Raw genomic sequence first — 21452 nt, 5'->3', positions numbered from 1 at the left:
GGGGGGGGGGAAACTCCCATATGAAGCAGGCGGGGATGCTCGTCGTCTCGCTTAGGGGTGTAAATTTTGGATTTTGGTCTCGCTTAGGGTGTGCCAGGCAAAGTGCCAATATTTTAAGCCACTAAGGTCTCGTTTAAGGTTCCGCGAAGAAATACAGAACTACGCAAAGAGAAACAGAAGTAAAATTTTCTTTTTAACTTGTTTTGTTTACCGTATTACCTCAACATTAACTAGTTTTCTATTTTACCAAGTGCCAAAGAGACAATGCATGAACATGAGCGGTCTCTTTTAGGGGTCAAAATTTGCTTAAGCCACGCCCAGATGGTCTCTTTTAGGGGTTGAATTTAAAATTTCTGACGAGCATCCCCGCCGTCTGTTTCAGCTGCCCCCCCCCCCCCCCCCCCGGGGGAAACAATCGAGAACTTCTTTGGTGCTCAGCAGCAAGTAAAAAGTATCTATTCAAAATTTGTTACACAATTTTTAATCGTCTTTCCTTATTTATATTAGAAAATTAACGGAAGATGTTTAAATCAAAAAGTATCTTTGACTGGCTGTAGGAGTTCCACAATCGATTTGCCTCATAGTCCAGTCTTTAGAATGGTTTGTTAGATGAGATTAGTTGACCCCATATTTGGCAGTATAAAAATCCTGTGGGAACTCTGGGTAGGAATTTCTTGGGAGTGTATCGTATTTCCGCCCCTCAAAAGACGCACACAAAAGCATGAATATTAACTCAAGTTGATTTTTCTTCTATGTATATCTTAATTATGGGGTGATTTAGAATCCCATCGTGGAGTGTCTGTTATTCTGTGGCTAGCCAGTCAGCAGGGCGGTGAGCGAAGATTCTTGAGCAGTTGCAACTTTTGTTTTTTGGGCGGCTTATGCTGTCAGACTGTGATCTGACTGCTGATCGAAGGTAATTAAGCTGAAGTTTGATTGTTTCGTGAACACGTTGCATAGGAGGAGAGATATCTTGCTTAGTAGTTGTGCTATTTGGAATCAATTGGAATGTCTCCTAGAATGTATTTCAAATCACAGCCGGTTGGATTGCATGATGACGGCTACTACTGCTCTGATAAATAGCGTGACCCCGCCATTTTGTGTTCTGGTCGTTATAGAGATTCCCGACTGTTACAACTTAGGTGAGAAATGTCGAGCAAAAAGCGGGAAGACCTTTTCGTTGTTCAGGCTTCAAGCAGTGTTCTGAAAGAACGAGACTTTTTATATAATTTAAGAGTCTTTAGGGCAAGAGTACCATATAACCCCATACATTAATTATGCATTCAGATTAGTAGACTTTGTTTTTAAAGTTTTGTCGTGAAAGATAACGAAGTGGAATTCATAATTAATGTATGGGGTTAAATGGTACACTTTCTGTTGTCTTCATATCTGCATTTTGTGAATCATTGGAACTCTAGTAAATGGTAAAGAAGAAACAGACTGATCCAGAACATTGAGAATTATTTCAATTTTCCCTTACCATTAAATAATCTTTGAAATCTTATCGTAATGTGGCCTTTGATTATTTTCATCTCACTCAGGCATGTCGATGTCTGGATTAACCCTCCTAAAGAACCCTTGCAACGGAATGTGGTAAGTATTCATGTTTTATTGATGTTTTACTGATGCAAATATGTTAGAGGTTTTACTAAGTTTTGAAGTAGTTACCGCCCATTTGAGATAACAAGAAAAGCACACTTCAAGTGATTGTCAAATCAAACAGAAGTCGGCTTTTGGTGACTGCATAGGTCACCATGCTTGTTTAAGAGATATGATGGGCCAATCTTATCCCAATTCCCCAACTAAGCCTTCCTTACACAGATAAAACACAACTTGCATTTTGGCACAAACAGATGTATATTAAGAATACAAACAAAAGGTAAACATTAGGCAATGATTGCCTAATAAACTTCTCTGCCATCCCCTGACATCATGCAAAATCACCCAGAGTGGAAAGGTGGGTGGAAAGAAAAATAAACAATACATTATCAAATCTCTGGTGTATGCTCAAAGTGAAAACACAAAATAAAACACGAAATGAAACATGAAACTCCTAGAGCCTGATACTAGAGGGTGTGTGTTGTGCAATTAATCCCATTGAACAAGTGCTTGTCGATACACCAAATCGAAATATGGTGTCCAATTTGAATTCCATTGTTCTGGACTTACTAGCCTCTCACACATGGGATAATCCCTTTGTGTTTCCACGTAAAGACAAGGCTAGTAAGTCCAGAACAATGGTAATTCAAATTGGATGCCATATTTCGATTCGGTGACTAGGGGATAATTTATGCCTGTACTGACAATAATCATGCATGTCATTTCATTGGTTCATGGTACACCACAGGCGGCCCAGGCTCTCTTTGAGAACCTCACAAGGAACAAAATTTGCATGTCGATTTATAAGGATTTGTATGGGATTTTCTGCAAGATATTCATGGAGATAGTTAAAAGTGAAAATATTAAATAAAAATTACTTACCTTATTCTATACGTGTGTTGTTTCCTTCTGGTGTCATTATTTTACCGATTTAACTTGATTTAAGTCTCTTTTTGAATCCTGGTTAAACCTGGTTAAACTTCTTTAAATACTGCAACTCATTATTAATTTGTGAGCACAGTATAGCAGTTATTGGTAATTGATTGGATTTTGCATGTATCTGTGAACCACTTCTCATTTCCCTTTTTCATAATCTGTATTATAACATGGCTTGTAAATTTGTTCAATCAAATTCAATAGTGCAAGCGTGCTTCAATTTTCCATTCTGCACGATGGTGATGTCAGTAAACAAATGCCTCCGGAAAAAATCTTTTTCTCGCGAGTGACTTCAGCATTTTTCATTAAAAAATGGGAAAAACTTCCGCAAAAAAGTTAAACTAGACATGGCAACAAGCAAACAAGCCGATGAAGATCTGCCTACTTTTTCTTTGGGAATGGATTTTTTAACTCCTGAGAAAGAACCCAGAGAAAGGGAAAACAAAACAATCAATGGTTTCATCTCGTTTCGAAACTTTAACGTCATTTCCACTTATGAATTCACATGTCAGTTTTTGACCAATTTGAGACAAGATCATTGAAGCATGGCAAAATACTTTTCCAAAACAAAATAAACAGTGCATTGAAGCATAGGAGAGGGAATTTCTACCCTTTATACATAAACTACAGTGTTGAAAATGTTATTAAACAATTGGTTCATACGTCAGCTGTGTGTTCATTGAGATATGAAACACTTGGGAAGTTTGGAGAGCACTCAAGAAGTTAGAGTTGCTCGAGGCGTAGCCTCGAGCAACTCTTACGCATCTTTCATGCTCTTCAAACTTCCTGCGTGCTTCATATCTTGATGAATGCACACTGATGTATGAACCAATTGTTAATTGAATTTACATGTAATTAAGGTGTACATCTTTTGACATTGAGAGAAATGAGTAATTCAACTGAAAGTCCTTTTTGTTGAGATAAGTGAAGTTAATTTTTGCCTTTGCAAATTTTCTTCCAGCAACACCATTCAACATTAAAGGTTTCCTGTGATGTCTGGGCTATCAAAGGTAAAAGTAATAACTCTTAATTTAATAATTTTGCAGAGCTTTGAAGTTGTAATTAATTAATTAAGAGAAATTAATGCTTTTTCCTTTAAAGTCATCACTATAAAATTAATACCTTTCTGTGTTGTTTGAGCAAATTCGCATAACCCATTTGTTATATGTTAATGAACTGTTTGTCATAGGGAAATGAGAAGTACAATTAAGAACACTTGAGCACATTTATTTGATGAACCAACTCTACAAGGGGTAATGGTTTTCGTTGGGTGGTGGTGTCTGTAAAGTCACAAGAATCAGCAAGACAAGTTTATAATTATTAAATAGCACTACATCTGTGCTTACACATCCATTACCTTTTGATAATGGCTCCATATAATCTTATGTTTTTGGCTAGTTCTTGGCTTAAAAGAAAAAGAAAAAAAAGCACTAAAAGTCCAGTACATTCCATTGTGAATTGTGATGTGTCTGGACACACATACATTCATAACTGTTTTCTCCTTAGCACTTAATGTGAACAGGTTAATTATACAAATTTGCCCTATTGTATAATGTGTCTTGAAACTCTCAATGACTTAGAACAAATAATACGCAGGGCTTGACAGTAACTTTGCAACTTACCAGCCAATTTAAGTGGCTAGTGACATCTTAGATGTTTTTAGATGTTACGATAATTTCAATCTGTTTACTTGCCAAACTGGCTAGTGGAAATTGAAAACCGCTCGCCAAAACTGAATTTTTACTAGTCTGTGGCTAGTGGGCTATCATTAGTGTCGAGCCCTGATACATGTATAATTGTTTTCACGATTTTTAAAGATAGTTGGGCTTTTCAATAAAGAACATGTCTAGGTCAGAATCACATGCAAGAGAAACCCTTTTTCTTTTAAATCCATGATATGTGTATGTACCTTTTTGGTCTTTTTTAGTTCTTTGAATTTTACAGTCCTCATTGACTCATGACCAAGGATGAACTATTCATTGTCAAGATTTTATTATTGAACTGTTTCCCAATGAAAAATTGCATTAAGTATTAAAAGGAAAGTCCAGGTTTTTTGTGTAAACACATTCTGCAGACAGTAACATCCTAAGTAGGTGTCAGTGGCTTTAAGTTAATCCTGTGTTCCTGTTAATGCAAGTCATCTCTAACTTTGTTAGTATACAAAGAACTCAATGGCAAGTCTATTACAGGTATATCAACATATTCATGATAAAAATTATCATAAAGTAAGGGAACATGTTTTACAGTGTTAACTCTGAAGAGAGTAATTCTAAATCTTGGCTGCTTTTCTTTTGAAGGAATTTGCCACTCAAAGTGAAGCCTCTACATCACAGGAAGGACTGCAAAACAGGAGACTGAAAGTCACCTTGCTGAGTAGTGAGTGGAGATCCTCAACTGATGGAGACTTGTCAACCATCAGCAGAGAGCTGGCCATCCAGTTAGCTAAATTCTCCGATGTGGAAGTTAGTGTCTTTCTTCCTCGGTGCAGTGAAGGAGACAGGAGAAATGCAGAAAGTCATGATGTTCAGCTTATTGAAGCTGAAGAAATGGTTGGATTGAATCCAGTTGACTGGTTGATCAATCTTCCAGATGGACATGTGATGGATTGTGTTCTTGGACATGGGGTAACTCTTGGCAAACAAGTGCAGTTCATCAAAAAACATCACCATTGCAAATGGATTCAGGTTGTCCACACTGCCCCAGAGGAACTTGGAATTTACAGGAACATTTCAGAAGGAGAACAACAGCAAAAGGCAGAAGTAAAACTTTGTCAGCTTGCTGATGAGGTTGTAGCAATAGGACCCAAGCTGGCAGATGCTTATAAACGCTACCTTCGTTCTGTTAAAAAGGAGCAAAATGTTTTCGATCTCACCCCTGGCATTTTCTCTGAATTTCTAGACATAGAACAAGCAGGGGAAGAGAGGATGACATTCTGTGTTTTAGTGATTGGAAATGGAGACAGCTGTAAAGATTTCAATGTGAAAGGTTTTGACATTGCTGTCAAAGCAATTGCTGAGCTGAATGACAAATCCTACAGACTAAGGTTTGTTTATTCACAACAAGAAAAAGGAGAGGAAATAGCTGAAATGTTGCTTCAGCATGGCATCAATCGTAATCAGCTAATTGTTTGCAGCTCTAATGACAGCAGAGAAGTGCTAGCCAACTTGTTCTGTGAGGTGGATCTTGCCATAATGCCTTCGAGGAGTGAAGGCTATGGACTTCCTGCTCTTAAAGCCTTATCTGCTGGTCTGCCAGTACTTGTCAGTGGTAATTCAGGACTTGGAGTAGCTCTGAAGGAAGTACCTTTTGGCTCGCAGTGTGTGGTAGACTTGGAAGATCCTAGAGACTGGGCCAAAGAAATCAAAGCTGTACGTCAAAAACATAGGAAAGTACGCCTCAGGGAGTCAAAGGTTCTTCGTGACTTTTATCACGAAACATATGAGTGGGAGAGACCTTGCAAGATCCTTGTGGAAAAGATCCAGAACCTTGCACTCGGTAAATAAGCTCTCATTTATAATAATATATATTTTTAAATTTAATGACAGTGAAATTATATTGTGCAATACACTGTTATAACATGTACAGATACACTGTAGATATAGAGTTGTGTACCCATACATGCTGTAAACATTTAAGGTTTATAATGATGATGGTAAAGTCTTGTATTTGGCCAGCTATTTTTGGAGTGGTTGAGGAAGATTTCAAAGGGAGACTTAACTCCAGATTGAAAGGTGTGGGCTTGAGGTCTGACTTGGGTTATGGTGCTAAAATAAATACATGACTGTATACTTATGAATGAGTGCTGGTAAAGTGCCAAGGACATCTGTTGGGGGTAGGTGGGATGTGGAATTTCAAATAAACTCCATTTGGCCAGACTAGCATTTTTACCTGGGACCTAAGCTACATTAACACATCAAGGTGTCAAGTGCTATAGAAATCTCTAGAAAGGTTTGCCACTGGGAACATTTTTTTTTATATGTCATTTTATCTTCTTATGGAAGAAGCATAGGTAATTCAAATGTTCTGTATTATTGTGTTATACATGTACATTTGGTCTTGTAGGGTCATCAGAAATCAGGGCAACATCACCAGTTAGGAGTAAGAGACCATCATCCCTTGCCACTCCTGATCAACCTTCCAAGAGAATCAGACAAGAGTTGACTCCTCATAATCAGCCTGATGGTAATTGTATATATCAAGTTTTAACTTCTTCAAATACTGCAACTCATAATTAATTTGTAAGCACAGTATAGCAGTTATTGGTGATTGATTGGATTTTGCATGTATTTGTGAACCGCTTTCATCATAGTGCAAATGAAAAATTTTAAACTGTTTTTGTATGGGTCATGGCAGACAAATGAGTTGAGTGCACTATGTGTTATGAAAGGTCAAAGAAAACTACCCAAGAAAAACCTTGATCAAATTGTTGTTTTGCATCATTTTGAAACCAAGAGCTTAATTTGATTCTACAGTATAGAAAACACCAGAAAGTCCCATTAATGGTAACAGAAAGCACTGAAAGTCACCAAGTCCTTTAAGTTGGAAAGGTGTCTGAACTCCAGGAAAAATCAGAACACATTTAAGTATTCAGCGTGTGAGAAACAGGACCCCCAACAAAATCATGTTATTTCTCATTTTTAGCCCTGGAAGGCTCCTCTGGTTGCTATTTTCAAGATTCCTCTGTTGAATATGGACAATTTCCCTCAGCTCCTGACAAAATCAGTTATCAGAGAAAACACATTCAGAGTGAGTTAAATTACAATTAATTTCAGTGCTCATATCATTGCTCAGAGATGTGAAAAGATATTGTTAGTTTAGCAGTAATTGTGCATGTCTTGCAATGTTATCCTCTTGGGGACCAATTGTAGTTTATTTTCTCTTGACTATGGAGAGTTCATTTGATCATGGCCAGTTCTATGTATCTGTAGAGAACGGCAAGGGGTTAGACGTCTCTTTATCTACTTTCCAGGTCATAAAAACCCAACATCTGAGGAAGGAGATATGTCTGAAGGTGAGTATTTAGCAAATATTTATAATTATTTTGTGTTTAAATCGCCTTGCTACCATCTGTGTTGCACAGATTCATTATCCCACTCAATCAACATTGTGGTTAAGTACTTATGAGTGGTTCAAGTTTTATGGTTAAACAAGGAAGATTTTTCACTCATAACCAGACAATTCTATTTTAGGGGATGAGTTTTGAATGCAAAAATGCACATGTCTGCTCTAATCACTTTTGTAAAATGGACATACGGTGTCTAATAGAGCTATTTCACCACCTGTCACTAACCTGTTGGTTACCTATCGGTGGCCTGTTGGTTTAATGTCAGCCAACTGTCAGCTGGCAGTTGGCCAACTGTCGGTGGAGGGGAGCTGTTCTTCACAATTACCAGGAGTTGTATGCAAGTAACGAAGAAAAGAAGGGATTATTGTTTTCCACATTTAGAACCTCAGTTGCTAAACTTTAAAGTACTTGAGTAACTTAGAGGGATGAATGCCTTGTTGTCTGTTCATCAACATGTGTGTTGTTCAATGTGAATGCATGAAATACTCCCACCATAAACTGCGTAATCAAAAGTTATAACTGTAATTATTAAAAACTAGATCATCGGATAATGCAATTCAAGAATTTTTTATAGGCGTAGCCATTATGGTATATCAGCAAATATACCATAATCTGCAAATATGCTAAGCGGACATATCAGCTTAAAATTAAACGGGAGCTAAAAATGTAATAAAATCGAATAATTTAATTTAACGTTTTTAATAAAACAATTATTCGACTCGCGCTTGTTGGATATGAGATCATTATAGCCAATTCGGCGCTACACGCCTCGTTGGCTATCTATCATCTCATATCCAACGCGCGCTCGTGGAATAATTGTTAATTATAACCCACCCATTAATTTTGGCGCGATTTTATTGGTTACTTTACGTCACGTGATGCAAAATCACAGGACAGTTATCACACAATAACCCCCGTCTGCGTCGAAATTTGTCCTTGGATTTTTTCCGTGAAAAAGAAACATGGTCAACACAAGAGTTCCAACTTTTCCGTTCTCCTATTTACATGGATGGAAACCAAATTCATTTTTTTTTTTGCTTGCTTGCTTGCGTCAATCACGCGCATACGCCATCAGATCACCACTGGCTTTTTTTACTGTGTTGACGCGCAGTTTAATTGCGATGTGAAAATTAATGGGAGGGTCATAAAGTAAATAAACCCCGTTCTGGTTTGCTGGTATGTCGGCTGAGAATGTCCTTGGCTGAGAGATTGTCCTCAAAATTTCATATTTTCCCTCGAAGCTTCGCTTCTCAGCCAAATATTCATTTTTCGAACAATCTTTCAGCCGCGGACATTATCAGCCAACATGCCAGCCGCCCGAAGGGGTTTATTTACTAAATAACTGCAAGGTCAGTCATCAGAAAAGTCACTTGGAAATAGTATGGAAGTTTACCGTTTTGTTTTAATCTGTTTTTTGTAGATCGTGCTCTTTCTTTTTTTACGGAATTTCTCAAAAGAGAATACAACAGACGGGCTCGAATAAACCCACTCTTTTGGGACAGCAATTTCATGTTACGTCTTGACGATGTTTATACAAGATTGTCAATCGTCTCAAGAAGAATAACTGATTCCAAGTTGGAAGACAATGAAGTGAACATGTTTGACATCTTTAACACTCTGAATAAAGGTGACGATGCCATGGTTCTAGTGGAAGGAAGCCCTGGAATTGGAAAGACAACTTTTTGTCTTAAAATCTCTCATGACTGGGCAAACAAAAAAATCCCAGATGAATCCACTTTCCCAGTTTTTAAACTTCTGCTGCTGTTGAAATGCCGAGATATCCGTGGGAATTTATGCGAAGCCATTTTTGATCAGCTCTTCCCCAATGATATAGAGAAAGAGGTTAAGAAAAGGCTGCTAGATTACATCGAGGACATTCATAATCAGCCGAGCATCTTGATCGTTTTGGACGGCCTTGATGAGCTTCCCGAAACAGCTGAAAACCACGTGAACGAGTTACTAGATAGACAACGTTGGTCATTTTGCCATATATTGGCTTCATCTCGTCAAGAAAAAGGAATTTTAGTGCGGCAGAATGGAAACTTTGCTGTTCTTCTTCAAATTAAGGGGTTCACCGAAGCAGACGCATTCCAATACATTAGAAAGCACTTTGTTCGTGTCGATGAACAAAAAGGAGAGTGGCTTATTCAGGCAATTCAAAAAAACACCTTCCTACATGCACTCCCGAGCAATCCATTGAATCTGCTACTTCTCTGTGTTGTTTTCGAGGATTATGAAGGCAATCTGCCTTCTTCTCGGACCGAACTTTATCAAATCATTGTCCGCTGCCTTTTACGAAGGTATTGTGCCAAAAACAATGTGAAAGCCGCTGCTGATAACAAAGCTCTAGAGGAACAATTTAAAGATAGCTTGCTAGCATTGGGGAAATTAGCTTGGAGGTGTTTGAAGAAAGATCGCTTTTCGTTTCGAGAAAAAGAGTTGGCAAAATTTGAAAGTAAAATGAAAACTCTGGCAGCTCGTAAACTTGGTTTGGTTTTTAAAGAGGCCAGTGCCAAGAAGATCAACCCTCAGCACGAATATCACTTTCTTCACAAGACTTTTCAAGAGTACTTGGCGGCATTATATCTCGCACACAAGCTACTGAATGAGAAAGTTAACGTCTTTCGTGATTTGAAGTTAAAATTTTATGAGGAGCTTACAGGTGACTACAATCAAGTGTTTATCTTTCTGTCTGGCATACTGGGTGAAGATGCTGTTACTCTGTTTGATCACATTGGTGAGAATCTGCAGATGACAGATTGGGACTGGCCGAATTGCACTAGACAAGAGGCGACTTTCTTCATTGAGTGTTTCAGTGAAAATAGAAATGCTGAACAAATGGCAGTGACTCTTTGTTCTTATGTCCCGTTTCCTCACTCAGTGGTCATTTACAAGAATGAGCGCTCATTGAGCGCGTTCATATCTGTTGTAAATGCTTGCAAGAGCTTCACACAATTACAACTACCTGTTCATCTTACCGTATTCGATTCGTTAGCCCAAGCACCGCTTGGATTTCATAATGATCTTAGTGAATTGTTGTCGTGGAGTGACACAGTTGGTGATGATCTTGATGAGCTTGTAGCCTCGTACTCAAGGCTAGAAACTATTGTCGTTTTTAATTTTACGGAATTTGTAAACGTAACACCAGCTGTGTGTAGTGCACTTCAAGTGAACTTATCTTTACATTCCTTTACTTTTGAACGACATTTTCCTTTTTCCTCGGAGGAGGCTGTTGCTATTGGTGACAGTTTAGCCGCAAACAAAGCACTACAAACCATGACTTTAAAACTGTTGGGTCAGTTAGGTGAGAATTGGACGACTGTTCTTGAAAAGGGATTGTCTGGAGAAAGACCGCTGACATCTGTTGTTCTGGAGATCAATGGCTCGGTAAGGGAAAGTGAAAAAAAGCCTTTGAAAAAATTGTTATGGAAGAGATCACTTAAATCTCTTAACCTCGCTATTTATGGAGACATGCACGATTCATTGGCGACTTCAATCGGCGAAGGACTCGCAACCAATCCGTTCTTACAATCCCTCACATTGATTGTTTATGGAAGCGTCAGCTGCTCTGCTGTCACTTCGTTAAAAATGGGTGTTCTACGAAATAGCGCTTTAAAGTCACTGGAAGTAAAAGTGTTTGGAGGACTTCCTGACAACTGGGTAAATATTTGTGAGACTCTCTATGCTGCTAAAAGGTCGTCGTCCATGTCTCTTACAATTAAACCGGACGTAGTTGGCAAAATAACAACTCTACAGGTAGCCTGTCTTCGTCCTGTTCGAAATGAAAGAGTTGGCGCGTTTAAACTGGATTCATTTACTGTAAACATGTGGGGAGAGTTGAGTTGCAGTGGAGTAAGTGATTTATGCAAACTCCTGATAGCATCAAGAGTTTCCTGTGTTAATTTGAATATCCACGGACGAGTAACAGACAGTGTTGCTACCTGTTTGGCTGAGAACTTTGACAAAGTTAACTCATGCCCACTGTCCGACTTAAGTATCAACATTCGGGGAGAGTTGACGATAGATGGAAACAGCATACTTCAATCACTTAAATGCAGTCAAACATTTGCCTTTACTTTAAATGTCCAAGACGTGAATGTAGTTGACAAAAGATGCGATGAAGTTAAGTTATATGGAGTCGATTCTTCGTCATTAAAAGAAGCGTTTACAAAATTCAAGTCTAACTGCTCGCGTGTAAGTAAATTGAGTCTGAACTTGGATAATCCCAGTAACTCAAGTGAAGTGGACTGGGGATGTAGTGCTGGCGACGTTTTGGCGAAATTCGTGTCACTTACCACGTTAAGCCTCACATTCAACGACTACAGTTGCTGGAATGAAGGCGGCTTGGGTGGTCTGTGGAGTGGTGTGGCACAGAACACGTCAATAACTACGCTGAGTATTACAGTCAACAAATACAGAGGGGCACGCACAGGCGACTGGATAGGTTGTCTGTGGGATAGTTTGAATCGAAACACGTCAATAACCACGTTAAGTATTACATTGAACATCTACATTGAAATGGAATTGGACTGGAAGGCTAGACTGTATCTTGGTTTGCAAGGAAACACATCAGTGACCGCCCTGAGTATTACAGAGAACATCTACAGTGACTTGTATGACGTTGACTCCTTTGCTGTTTTCTGGGGAGATTCGGAGGTAAACACGTCATTAACCACGCTCAGTATTATGGTCAACAACTACAAGAAAATAGGCGAATTGTGGGCGGTTGGACCGCCGAGGGGTTTGGAACAAAACATGTCAATAACAACGCTAAATATTTCAGTCAATAACTGCGGTGAGATGAGTGGAGACTGGGTGGTCCGTCTGTTTAGTTTTTTATCAGAAAACACGTCACTTGCCACATTGAATCTTGCACTTAACTACCACAGCAACTCATATGAATGCTATGAAGACTGGGTACACAAATTAAGTCAAGCTTTGGAAATGAAAAATTCACCAATCAGAATTTGTCTCGAAGTGAACGTGTTCAGTGAGAGAAATGAAAAAACTTAAATGTCTGACTTAGCGAACAGCATATCTTTTAAACATCCTCAACACTGACTGAGTACACTAACATGAGCTTGTGGTGCACTTGTCTTACATTCAGTGATTACAATTACAAAGACTGCAAATCTCATCTGGAACAGCTCGTCAGTAACTTCATTCAACAGTTACGTTGACGGGAGAGGAGACTGGGTATGATTCTGAATTTCACATGGTGGAATGCAATCCTTGTGACATGAGGGCACTCACTGGTTGAATGTTGTTTTTTAAACTCGTCAAAGAAATGAATGGCCTGGATATGTTTCAGTTGAGCTGGACCAAACTGCTGTACAACAAACGAAGACTCCTGAATAATGTATGTTACATACTGGCAATGAAAGACTGACGACTCCGTGATGACGGGTTAAAGACCACATGACGCATGCGAAGTCCTTGAGATTCTATGAGGTTAGAAGATCCTTTGCAGAGGGTAAGTTATTCACTTTACTTAAATCAACACCAGGCTTTTAGCGACAGGCTATTCTGTGCTTAAACAAAAAAAAAGTATATAGCGTGGTATGACTTCTAATTTCAGTGAGATTTGCACTTTTTAGTTTGGTATGAATTAGACATATTCAGATTTGTTTGATTTTTCATACTCATCTCAGGTACTATATGCGATAGATGCCACCTTTTGCTTTAACCAGGCACCGTTACCTGGAGGCCGGTGACACAGTGAGGTAGTGAGGTAACCACAAATTTCAAACATTTTATCGCGGTTTAGACCTTAGATAGATAGCGTCCAGCTGCCTTTTGGGAAACCAAAGGTTAGGAAATTCAGAACGATATGAAACAAAAGTCAGAGTAATTTCATTAAAAAATGTGGAGGTTATTCATCTTGAAGAAGATGAATTAGAAAAGAGTGTTGTTATCTGAGGATGATGATATAGTCAGAACAGTCAAAATCATGATTGTTGTCAACTTTTTTAGTTGAAGAGGCTCATAGCTGTGATACTCTGTGGTTAAATTACAACGATGAGGTGAGAGAAAATTGATATGATCCGTTTACCATTTGTGTAAATAACGGTATGGTATTTATTGGACCTGAAAATCGTTACTCGTTCAAGTTGTTATTTTCGCTCCTAATTTTTGTTTTGTATTCATTGCAATGTTCGCATCTGTTGGTATTTTTCTGAATGTCATAGTTTACCTCTGATTTGAAAAGTGTTTGTGTTTTGTATGTGACATTTTTTTTCTGTGCTCGCATCTTAGATTTAGTACTTTTGGCCGTAGAGGTGTTCTAAAGTAGAAGCCTTTGCTTTTCAATACTCTCAAAAGGAAGATTTCCAAAGAAGCTTTTTTATGTCGTCGCAACTAAAGATTTGGACTTCTCTGTCACCAAGGTTAATGACCACATGACGTAAGCACGGTCTATGATTGGATATGACGTTAGAAGACACGTGACAGGAGGTAAGTCTTCACAACCCTTGAAGTAACAGTAGGCTTGTAGGGAGAGGTTATGCTGTGCTAAAACTCATAATTATTAGTGGCTGTACAATTTCGAATTAAAGTTAACATAAGTTTTATCCTTGTATGCCACAAAGTGAGAAGTATTTTCTCATATCATAAAACTGATTTAGCTTTCTTTTACGACAGGTACCACGCTTTTTTCGTGGAGTTAGATTTTAACTTAAGTTTTTTGAAATCAAAAGCACCATTAGCGCAACGGTAAGTTAGATATGTGTCTATAATACATAATGGAATGATTTTTTGAACGGTATTGATTGTAAGCTTATCTTCGAAGTACACACAGTCTTTGTGACAAAGCTAATCTTAGAAGTATACACAATGGTTATCACATTTTAACCATCCATACATAGTAGTAAACCGCTGAATTATCTACAGCCCAGTGGTAGAGCACCTGAGCGTGAAATCCGCAGGTCTGGATTAGAATCTTCCCGTTGGATAAGATCCTTCCAATTCGTCAATTATTGCTCTGTTTTTCAATTACTTTGTTACTGTTTCTTTTACAGCCTTCATATCCCAGCTGACCATAAATGGTCCAAGAGAATCCGAGAGTATCTTAACTAGGAACAAGCCAAGTGACACATTATTTCTTACCAACTGATGGAAACAGTTTTTGAGACACATAGGCAAATCTTGTTAGTGTTATTAGGCTCATTGGCGCTTTTAAAGTTTAGTGATGGATGAAGAAAATACACGACTACTGTGTAACATTTTCTATTATTTAACCAGTTGTAAAGTAGGGTGAACATGCGGAGGTAGTTTCTTTTTATCGACTAAGTTTATAATATACATTCGACTGGCCACCATGAGAAGTTACTAACGATGACTAGTCGGGCGTTAGCCTTGGTGGAGACCCTGTTCACTCTGACGAAGGGCTAATGCTCGTAAAGTTAGCCCGTGGCCAATTAACATTTCCAACTCGGTTGATAAAATTGAATTACCCTGATTGAACTCTGCCCTATGTGATTTCTGGCCAGCTAACATTTGCAAAAAGTATCTCCTCAATAGATTTATCTTGTGCCTAAAAAACGCAGAATAGACATGAGTTTTACCAAGGATTATGTAAGATCACTTTGCATTGCATTTCTTGCAGAACTCAGTATTTACAGGATCAGTACTCGAAGACTGTCAATCGGGCAACACCCCGTGGGCCTCCGGGTACGCCTGGAATACCTGGCAGAGACGGAAGTGACGGAAGGCCTGGAATGGATGGTCCAACGGGGGTCCCTGGAAGAGATGGCCCTCCAGGAAAAGATGGTTATCCCGGTTCAGCAGGGGCCGCGGGGCCTCCAGGTGTAAATGGTCTCCCTGGGCATCGTGGAGAGCGAGGATTAAAAGGAGAAAGGGGTGATCTTGGTCCAATAGGTGAAGAGAAAAATAAAAACAAGATGCCAAAATAGTGAGAAATGTTGCGTCCCCTAACACAGGATTACGTCTTGTGCTAGATCTCATGCAAAGAAAACACGCCTACGTGCCCCGCCAAATTTGTGTCGAGGAATATCTCACGATTTTAACCGAGCATGTCGGAGGGTGGGGGAGGAATGGGGGCGAGAGTCATGAGACGGTGCGATCTACTAAGGAATGACATGTGTTACGTGAGAAGGAGAAAGAGAGAGACTCCACCTCGTGTATCTCTAACTTAGTACCCGCTTCCACGCCACACTATTATCTGATATCGAGAGGCATTGCTGCATGTTTAAAAACTCAAGACAGGTGAACTCAACTTTTTCCTTTTTTTTTTCATCACAATGTTTTGCTTGTTTTCTTGTTACTCATAGGAGCGAGAGGTTTACCTGGAATGAAGGGAGGAAGAGGAGTTCCCGGAATACCGGGAGAGGACGGCGAACCGGGACTTCCTGGTACGGTGGGGAACAAGGGTGATAAAGGTGAACGTGGGGAGACGACTTGTTATGTCACGGAGAGGGGGCGGAGGGTGGAGAAATCGTGCTTCGAGGCTGCGTCTTATGAAGAAACAAGCCGAGATCAAAGCAGGGATGCTGGAGGGGCGCTTACCTATGTTCGATGGGGAAGGACCACGTGCCCCGTGGGAGGTGCTACAATAGTGTACTCAGGTGAGGAGGAACATTTTTCCCGTAGATAAGGTCAAGGGGAAAGTTGTAAATTCTGAAATCTGCGTCAGGTAAAAATAAAGCAGCCTAGCCCTGAGGACAAAATGAAGAACTCTGCGGTAAAATCCTTGGGATACAAGAAAAAGGTTTTTATCGAGAGATTCATCCTTAGGGGTGTATAAAAAATCCAGGTTTTTAATCATGCTAAATAATAACCTTTTTCGTGACACAAGTTGAGTTGGGGGGGAGGGGAGACATACTATTTTACACCCTCTTTAGTTACGTCCTAGAGTTACCTATAAATGAATTCCTTTATCTTGACTTTCTTAACAATGCTGGATTCTTCTCTCCAACTCTCAGGGCAAGCTGCAGGTACACGTCATGACAAAGCTCGTACAGGTGGTTCCCCTTACATCTGCGTACCCAATCAGCCCTGGTATTTCGGTCAAGTGGATCCCAGTACTCCACTCGGAAACATATCCCAGGCGAACCGCGATGCGATAAAGCAGGACGAGACACGCAGCATCCTACACGGCACCTACTTCTACCTGTCATGTGTGCTGTGCCTGGTCAGGACCCGTAGCGTGCAGATCATGCTGCCGGCTCGAAAGGAATGCTATCGAGGCTGGCATCGAGAGTATGATGGCTACCTGGTGGTGTAGTCCAACCGGAAGGACCACAAAGACGTCACCTGCTTGGACCGGCAATCCAGGAATCTACTGAAAGATGCCACATATGTCCGAGGGCTTTTTGCAAGTTGTGAGACGTTCTCCTGCCCTCCATATGTAGAAACAGAGAGACTCCCTTGTGTCGTTTGCACGATCTAGATATAATGCTAACTGTAGTGGACAGATGAAGCCCTTTGGTGTAGCTCTTAAGTGTAGGCTAAGCTTTTTTTTTTATCATTTGTTAAGAATTCACTTTCTTCACTACTCGATAATTTTCAACAAAAGAATATCATCTGTATTCTCTTGCTTTCAGATTAAATTTCCCATTGTATAGTGAAGATGAATAGTTTTTCTCAGGGCATTTTTCGAGTGTGCGGTGTATAACGAAAACCCAAGTTGTTATAACGTTCAGTCAAAGCAAAGAATATCGCAAGTAGGTGAAGTAAAATCATTAAGTCATCCTGAAGTGCTAGACATGAGTGACCAAGTCGAGGTTGGTTTCAGTCTTGCATTTGATTGGTTGAGAGTGTAGCAAGTAGTTTCTGGACAAATGGCGTATTAAGGTGAAACCGCTACTATCCAGAATAGTTTCGTATTCCAGTTCAAATTTACTTCACAGACATCAGCCTATTAGCTCCTCTTTACCGGTTACCTATTTTTGTTTGTTTGTTTTTTTCTAGTCTTGTGTGCATTATTAAATAACACATTTTACAAGTTTGTAAACTTTAAACTTGATTGAAAGAATTCGTCCAACGACGGATCGGAGAAAGTGATTAAACGAAGTTTTAAAAAGGTAACTATTCACCGAGTACTACTTTGCGACCCTTTTATTCAAATATGGATATGTTCAGTGCACCTCTGTTTCTCTATCTTTGATGCCGTCAGGGATCCTCAACAACTGAAGTTTTATTTGAGAATGCTCCTTGACCCTACCTTTATTTCCTTCTCTTTCATACACCCACCACTGAATATGGTATGTTTTACGCTGATTTACCGTCATGGGAAACTACATCTGCTTATGTTATCAAATTTCGAATTGCTCGTAAAACATATTTTGTTTCAACTTGCCAAATTACGATTCTGTGATATGCCAAGGGCCTTCAGATAAAAAGATCCGACTCAACCCGTCCCCCTTCAAGCTTTTTATCCGTCTCTATTTATACTATCACTGAGTGCGTGGAACCCAAGCAGGCGAAGGGAAAACCCGGGGGGGGAACTCCCACATGAAGCAGGCGGGGATGCTCGTCGTCTCGCTTAGGGGTGTAAATTTTGGATTTTGGTCTCGCTTAGGGTGTTCCAGGCAAAGTGCCAATATTTTAAGCCACTAAAGTCTCGTTTAAGGTTCCGCGAAGAAATACAGAACTACGCAAAGAGAAACAGAAGTAAAATTTTCTTTTTAACTTGTTTTGTTTACCGTATTACCTCAAGATTAACTAGTTTTCTACTCACCAAGTGCCAAAGAGACAATGCATGAACATGAGCGGTCTCTTTTAGGGGTCAAAATTTGCTTAAGCCACGCCCAGATGGTCTCTTTTAGAGGTTAAATTTAAAATTTCTGACGAGCATCCCCGCCGTCTGTTTCAGCTCCCCCCCCCCCCGGGGGGGGGAAACAATCGAGAACTTCTTTGGTACTCAGCAGCAAATAAAAAGTATCTATTCAAAATTTGTTACACAATTTTTAATCGTCTTTCCTTATTTATATTAGAAAATTAACGGAAGATTTTTAAATCAAAAAGTATCTTTGACTGGCTGTAGGAGTTTCACAATCCATTTGCCTCATAGTCCAGTCTTTAGAATTGTTTATTTTTATCAGATTAGTTGACCCCATATTTGGAAGTATAAAAATCCTGTGGGAACTCTGGGTAGGAATTTCTTGGGAGTGTATCGTATTTCCGCCCCTCAAAAGACGCACACGGAAGCATAAATATTAACTCAAGTTGATTTTTCTTCTATGTATGTCTCAATTATGGGGTGATTTAGAATCCCATCGTGGAGTGTCTGTTATTCTGTGGCTAGCCAGTCAGCAGGGCGATGAGCGAAGATTCTTGAGCAGTTGCAACTTTTGTTTTTTGGGCGGCTTATGCTGTCAGACTGTAATGTGACTGCTGATCGAAGGTAATTAAGCTGAAGTTTGTTCGATTTGTGGACACGTTGCATAGGAGGAGAGATATCTTGCTTAGTAGTTGTGCTATTTGAAATCAATTCGAATGTCTCCTAGAATGTATTTCAAATCACAGCCGGTTGGATTGCATGATGACGGCTACTACTGCTCTGATAAATAGCGTGACCCCGCCATTTTGGGTTCTGGTCGTTATAGAGATTCCCGACTGTTACGTATAACTTAGGTGAGAAATGTCTGAGCAAAAAGCGGGAAGACCTTTTCGTTGTTCAGGCTTCAAGCAGTGTTCTGAAAGAACGAGACTTTTTATATAATTTAAGAGTCTTTAGGGAAAGAGTACCATATAACCCTATACATTAATTATGCATTCAGATTAGTAGACTTTGTTTTTAAAGTTTTGTCGTGAAAGAGAACGAAGTGGAATTCATAATTAATGTATGGGGTTATATGGTACACTTTCTGTTGTCTTCATATCTGCATTTTGTGAATCATTGGAACTCTAGTAAATGGTAAAGAAGAAACAGACTCATCCAGAACATTGAGAATTATTTCAATTTTCCCTTACCATTAAATAATCTTTGAAATCTTATCGTAATGTGGCCTTTGATTATTTTCATCTCACTCAGGCATGTCAATGTCTGGATTAACTCTCCTAAAGAACCCTTGCAACGGAATGTGGTAAGTATTCATGTTTTAGTGATGTTTTACTGATGCAAATATGTTAGAGGTTTTACTAAGCTTTGAAGTAGTTACCGCCCATTTGAGATAACAAGAAAAGCACACTTCAAGTGAATGTCAAATCAAACAGAAGTCGGCTTTTGGTGACTCTATAGGTCACCATGCTTGTTTAAGAGATATGATGGGCCAATCTTACCCCAATTGCCCAACTAAGCCTCCCTTACACAGATAAAACACAACTTGCATTTTGGCACAAACAGATGTATATTAAGAATACAAACAAAAGGTAAACATTAGGCAATGATTGCCTAATAAACTTCTCTGCCATCCCCTGACATCATGCAAAATCACCCAGAGTGGAAAGGTGGGTGGAAAGAAAAATAAACAATACATTACCAAATCTCTGGTGTATACTCAAAGTGAAAACACAAAATGAAACATGAAATGAAACATGAAACTCCTAGAGCCTGATATACTAGAGGGTGTGTGTTGTGCAATTAATCCCATTGAACAAGTGCTTGTCGATACACCAAATCAAAGTATGGTGTCCAATTTGAATTCCATTGTTCTGGACTTACTAGCCTCTCACACATGGGATAATCCCTCTGTGTTTCCACGTGAAGACAAGGCTAGTAAGTCGAGAACAATGGTAATTCAAATTGGGTGCCATATTTTGATTCGGTGACTAGGGGATAACTTATGCCTGTACTGACAATAATCATGCATGTCATTTCATTGGTTCATGGTACACCACAGGCAGCCCAAGCTCTCTCTGAGAACCACACAAGGAACAAAATTTGCATGTTGATTTATAAGGATTTGTATGGGATTTTCTACAAGATATCCATGGAGATAGTTAAAAGTAAAAATATTAAATAAAAATGGCTTACCATATTCTATACGTGTGTTGTTTCCTTCTGGTGTCGTTATTTTACTGATTTAACTTGATTTAAGTGTTTTTTTGAATCCTGGTTAAATTTCTTTAAATACTGCAAATCGTTATTAATTTGTAAGCACAGTATAGCAGTTATTAGTAATTGATTGGATTTTACATGTATTTGTGAATCACTTCTCATTTCCCTTTTTCATAATCTGTATTATAACATAGCTTGTAAATTCGTGCAATCAAATTCAATAGTGCGAGCATGCTTCAATTTTCCATTGTGCACGCTGGTGATGTGAGTAAACAAATGCCTCATGAAAAAATTTTTTCTCCTGAGTGACTTCAGCATTTTTCATTAAAAAATGGGAAAAACTTCCGCAAGAAAGTTAAACTAGACATGGCAACAAGCGAACAAGCGGATGAAGATCTGCCTTCTTTTTCTTTGGGAATGGATCTTTTAACTCCTGAGAAAGAACCCAGAGAAAGGGAAAACAAAACAATCACTGGTTTCATCTCATTTCGAAACTTTTAACTTCATTTCCACGCATGAATTCACCTGTCAGTTTTTGACCAATTTGAGACAAGATCATTGAAGCATGGCAAAGTACTTTTCCAAAACAAAATTATAAACAATGCATTGAAGTGTAGGAGAGGGAATGTTTGCCCTTTATACATAAACTACAGCACTGAAAATGTTATAAAACAATTGGTTCATACGTCAGCTGTGTGTTCATCGAGATATGAAGCACTTAGGAAGTTTGGAGAGCACTCAAGAAGCCAGAGTTGCTCTCAGTTACGCCTCAAGCAACTCCTACACATCTTTTGTGCTCTCCAAACTTCCCGCATGGGTCATATCTTGATGAACGCACGCTGACGTATGAACCAATTGTTAATTGAATTTACATGTAATAAAGGTGTACATCTG

At 39.2% G+C, this 21452-nt stretch overlaps 2 protein-coding genes and 1 pseudogene across 4 annotated transcripts in view; all 3 read left to right on the top strand.

Annotated features, from left to right (window-relative positions):
• The first annotated feature begins 674 nt into the window (after nucleotides 1-674).
• Nucleotides 675-12615, top strand: LOC148722496 (uncharacterized). Of its 2 annotated transcripts, XM_088735273.1 has the most exons (8): nucleotides 675-916; nucleotides 1542-1593; nucleotides 3497-3545; nucleotides 4833-6030; nucleotides 6598-6717; nucleotides 7177-7281; nucleotides 7505-7546; nucleotides 9021-12615. In XM_088735273.1, exons 3-8 carry the CDS (start codon nucleotides 3528-3530, stop codon nucleotides 12611-12613), a joined length of 5076 nt encoding a protein of 1691 aa, XP_088591399.1. In that variant the 5' UTR covers nucleotides 675-916; nucleotides 1542-1593; nucleotides 3497-3527; the 3' UTR covers nucleotides 12614-12615. The 2 variants fall into 2 exon arrangements, with proteins under 2 accessions (XP_088591399.1, XP_088591398.1); XM_088735272.1 differs by lacking the exon at nucleotides 3497-3545.
• A 430-nt stretch (nucleotides 12616-13045) lies between these two features.
• Nucleotides 13046-17644, top strand: LOC148722495 (uncharacterized). Its single transcript, XM_088735303.1, has 6 exons — nucleotides 13046-13073; nucleotides 13252-13323; nucleotides 14240-14311; nucleotides 15204-15475; nucleotides 15889-16182; nucleotides 16540-17644. The coding sequence occupies exons 2-6, from the start codon at nucleotides 13268-13270 to the stop codon at nucleotides 16839-16841; spliced, it is 996 nt and encodes a 331-aa protein (XP_088591429.1). The 5' UTR covers nucleotides 13046-13073; nucleotides 13252-13267; the 3' UTR covers nucleotides 16842-17644.
• A 1090-nt stretch (nucleotides 17645-18734) lies between these two features.
• Nucleotides 18735-21452, top strand: part of LOC111319021 (uncharacterized) — a 21464-nt pseudogene continuing 18746 nt past the window's right edge. The window contains exons 1-2 of the transcript XR_015992616.1: nucleotides 18735-18962; nucleotides 19593-19644. The product of XR_015992616.1 is annotated as an uncharacterized LOC111319021 (transcript). The remainder of the gene's footprint in view (nucleotides 18963-19592; nucleotides 19645-21452) is intronic.

The sequence above is a fragment of the Stylophora pistillata genome, chromosome 10 (assembly GCF_964205215.1).
Source record: "Stylophora pistillata chromosome 10, jaStyPist1.2, whole genome shotgun sequence".
Classification (NCBI taxonomy): Eukaryota; Metazoa; Cnidaria; class Anthozoa; order Scleractinia; family Pocilloporidae; genus Stylophora; species Stylophora pistillata.
Note: the sequence above shows the minus strand (reverse complement) of the source record. Positions and strands in the feature narration are given on the sequence as shown.

Bases quoted from the DNA above. Each gene is read 5' to 3' on its own strand.
- LOC148722496 (XM_088735272.1), top strand. From the start codon at position 882: ATGCTGTCAGACTGTGATCTGACTGCTGATCGAAG. The intron at 1,594-4,832 runs GTAAGTATTCAT...TTTCTTTTGAAG, and splicing joins AACCCTTGCAACGGAATGTG to GAATTTGCCACTCAAAGTGA. The intron at 7,547-9,020 runs GTGAGTATTTAG...TGTTTTTTGTAG, and splicing joins GGAAGGAGATATGTCTGAAG to ATCGTGCTCTTTCTTTTTTT.
- LOC148722495 (XM_088735303.1), top strand. From the start codon at position 13,268: ATGCCACCTTTTGCTTTAACCAGGCACCGTTACCTGGAGGCCGGTGAC. The intron at 14,312-15,203 runs GTAAGTTAGATA...CATTTCTTGCAG, and splicing joins AAAGCACCATTAGCGCAACG to AACTCAGTATTTACAGGATC. The intron at 15,476-15,888 runs GTGAAGAGAAAA...TGTTACTCATAG, and splicing joins GGGTGATCTTGGTCCAATAG to GAGCGAGAGGTTTACCTGGA.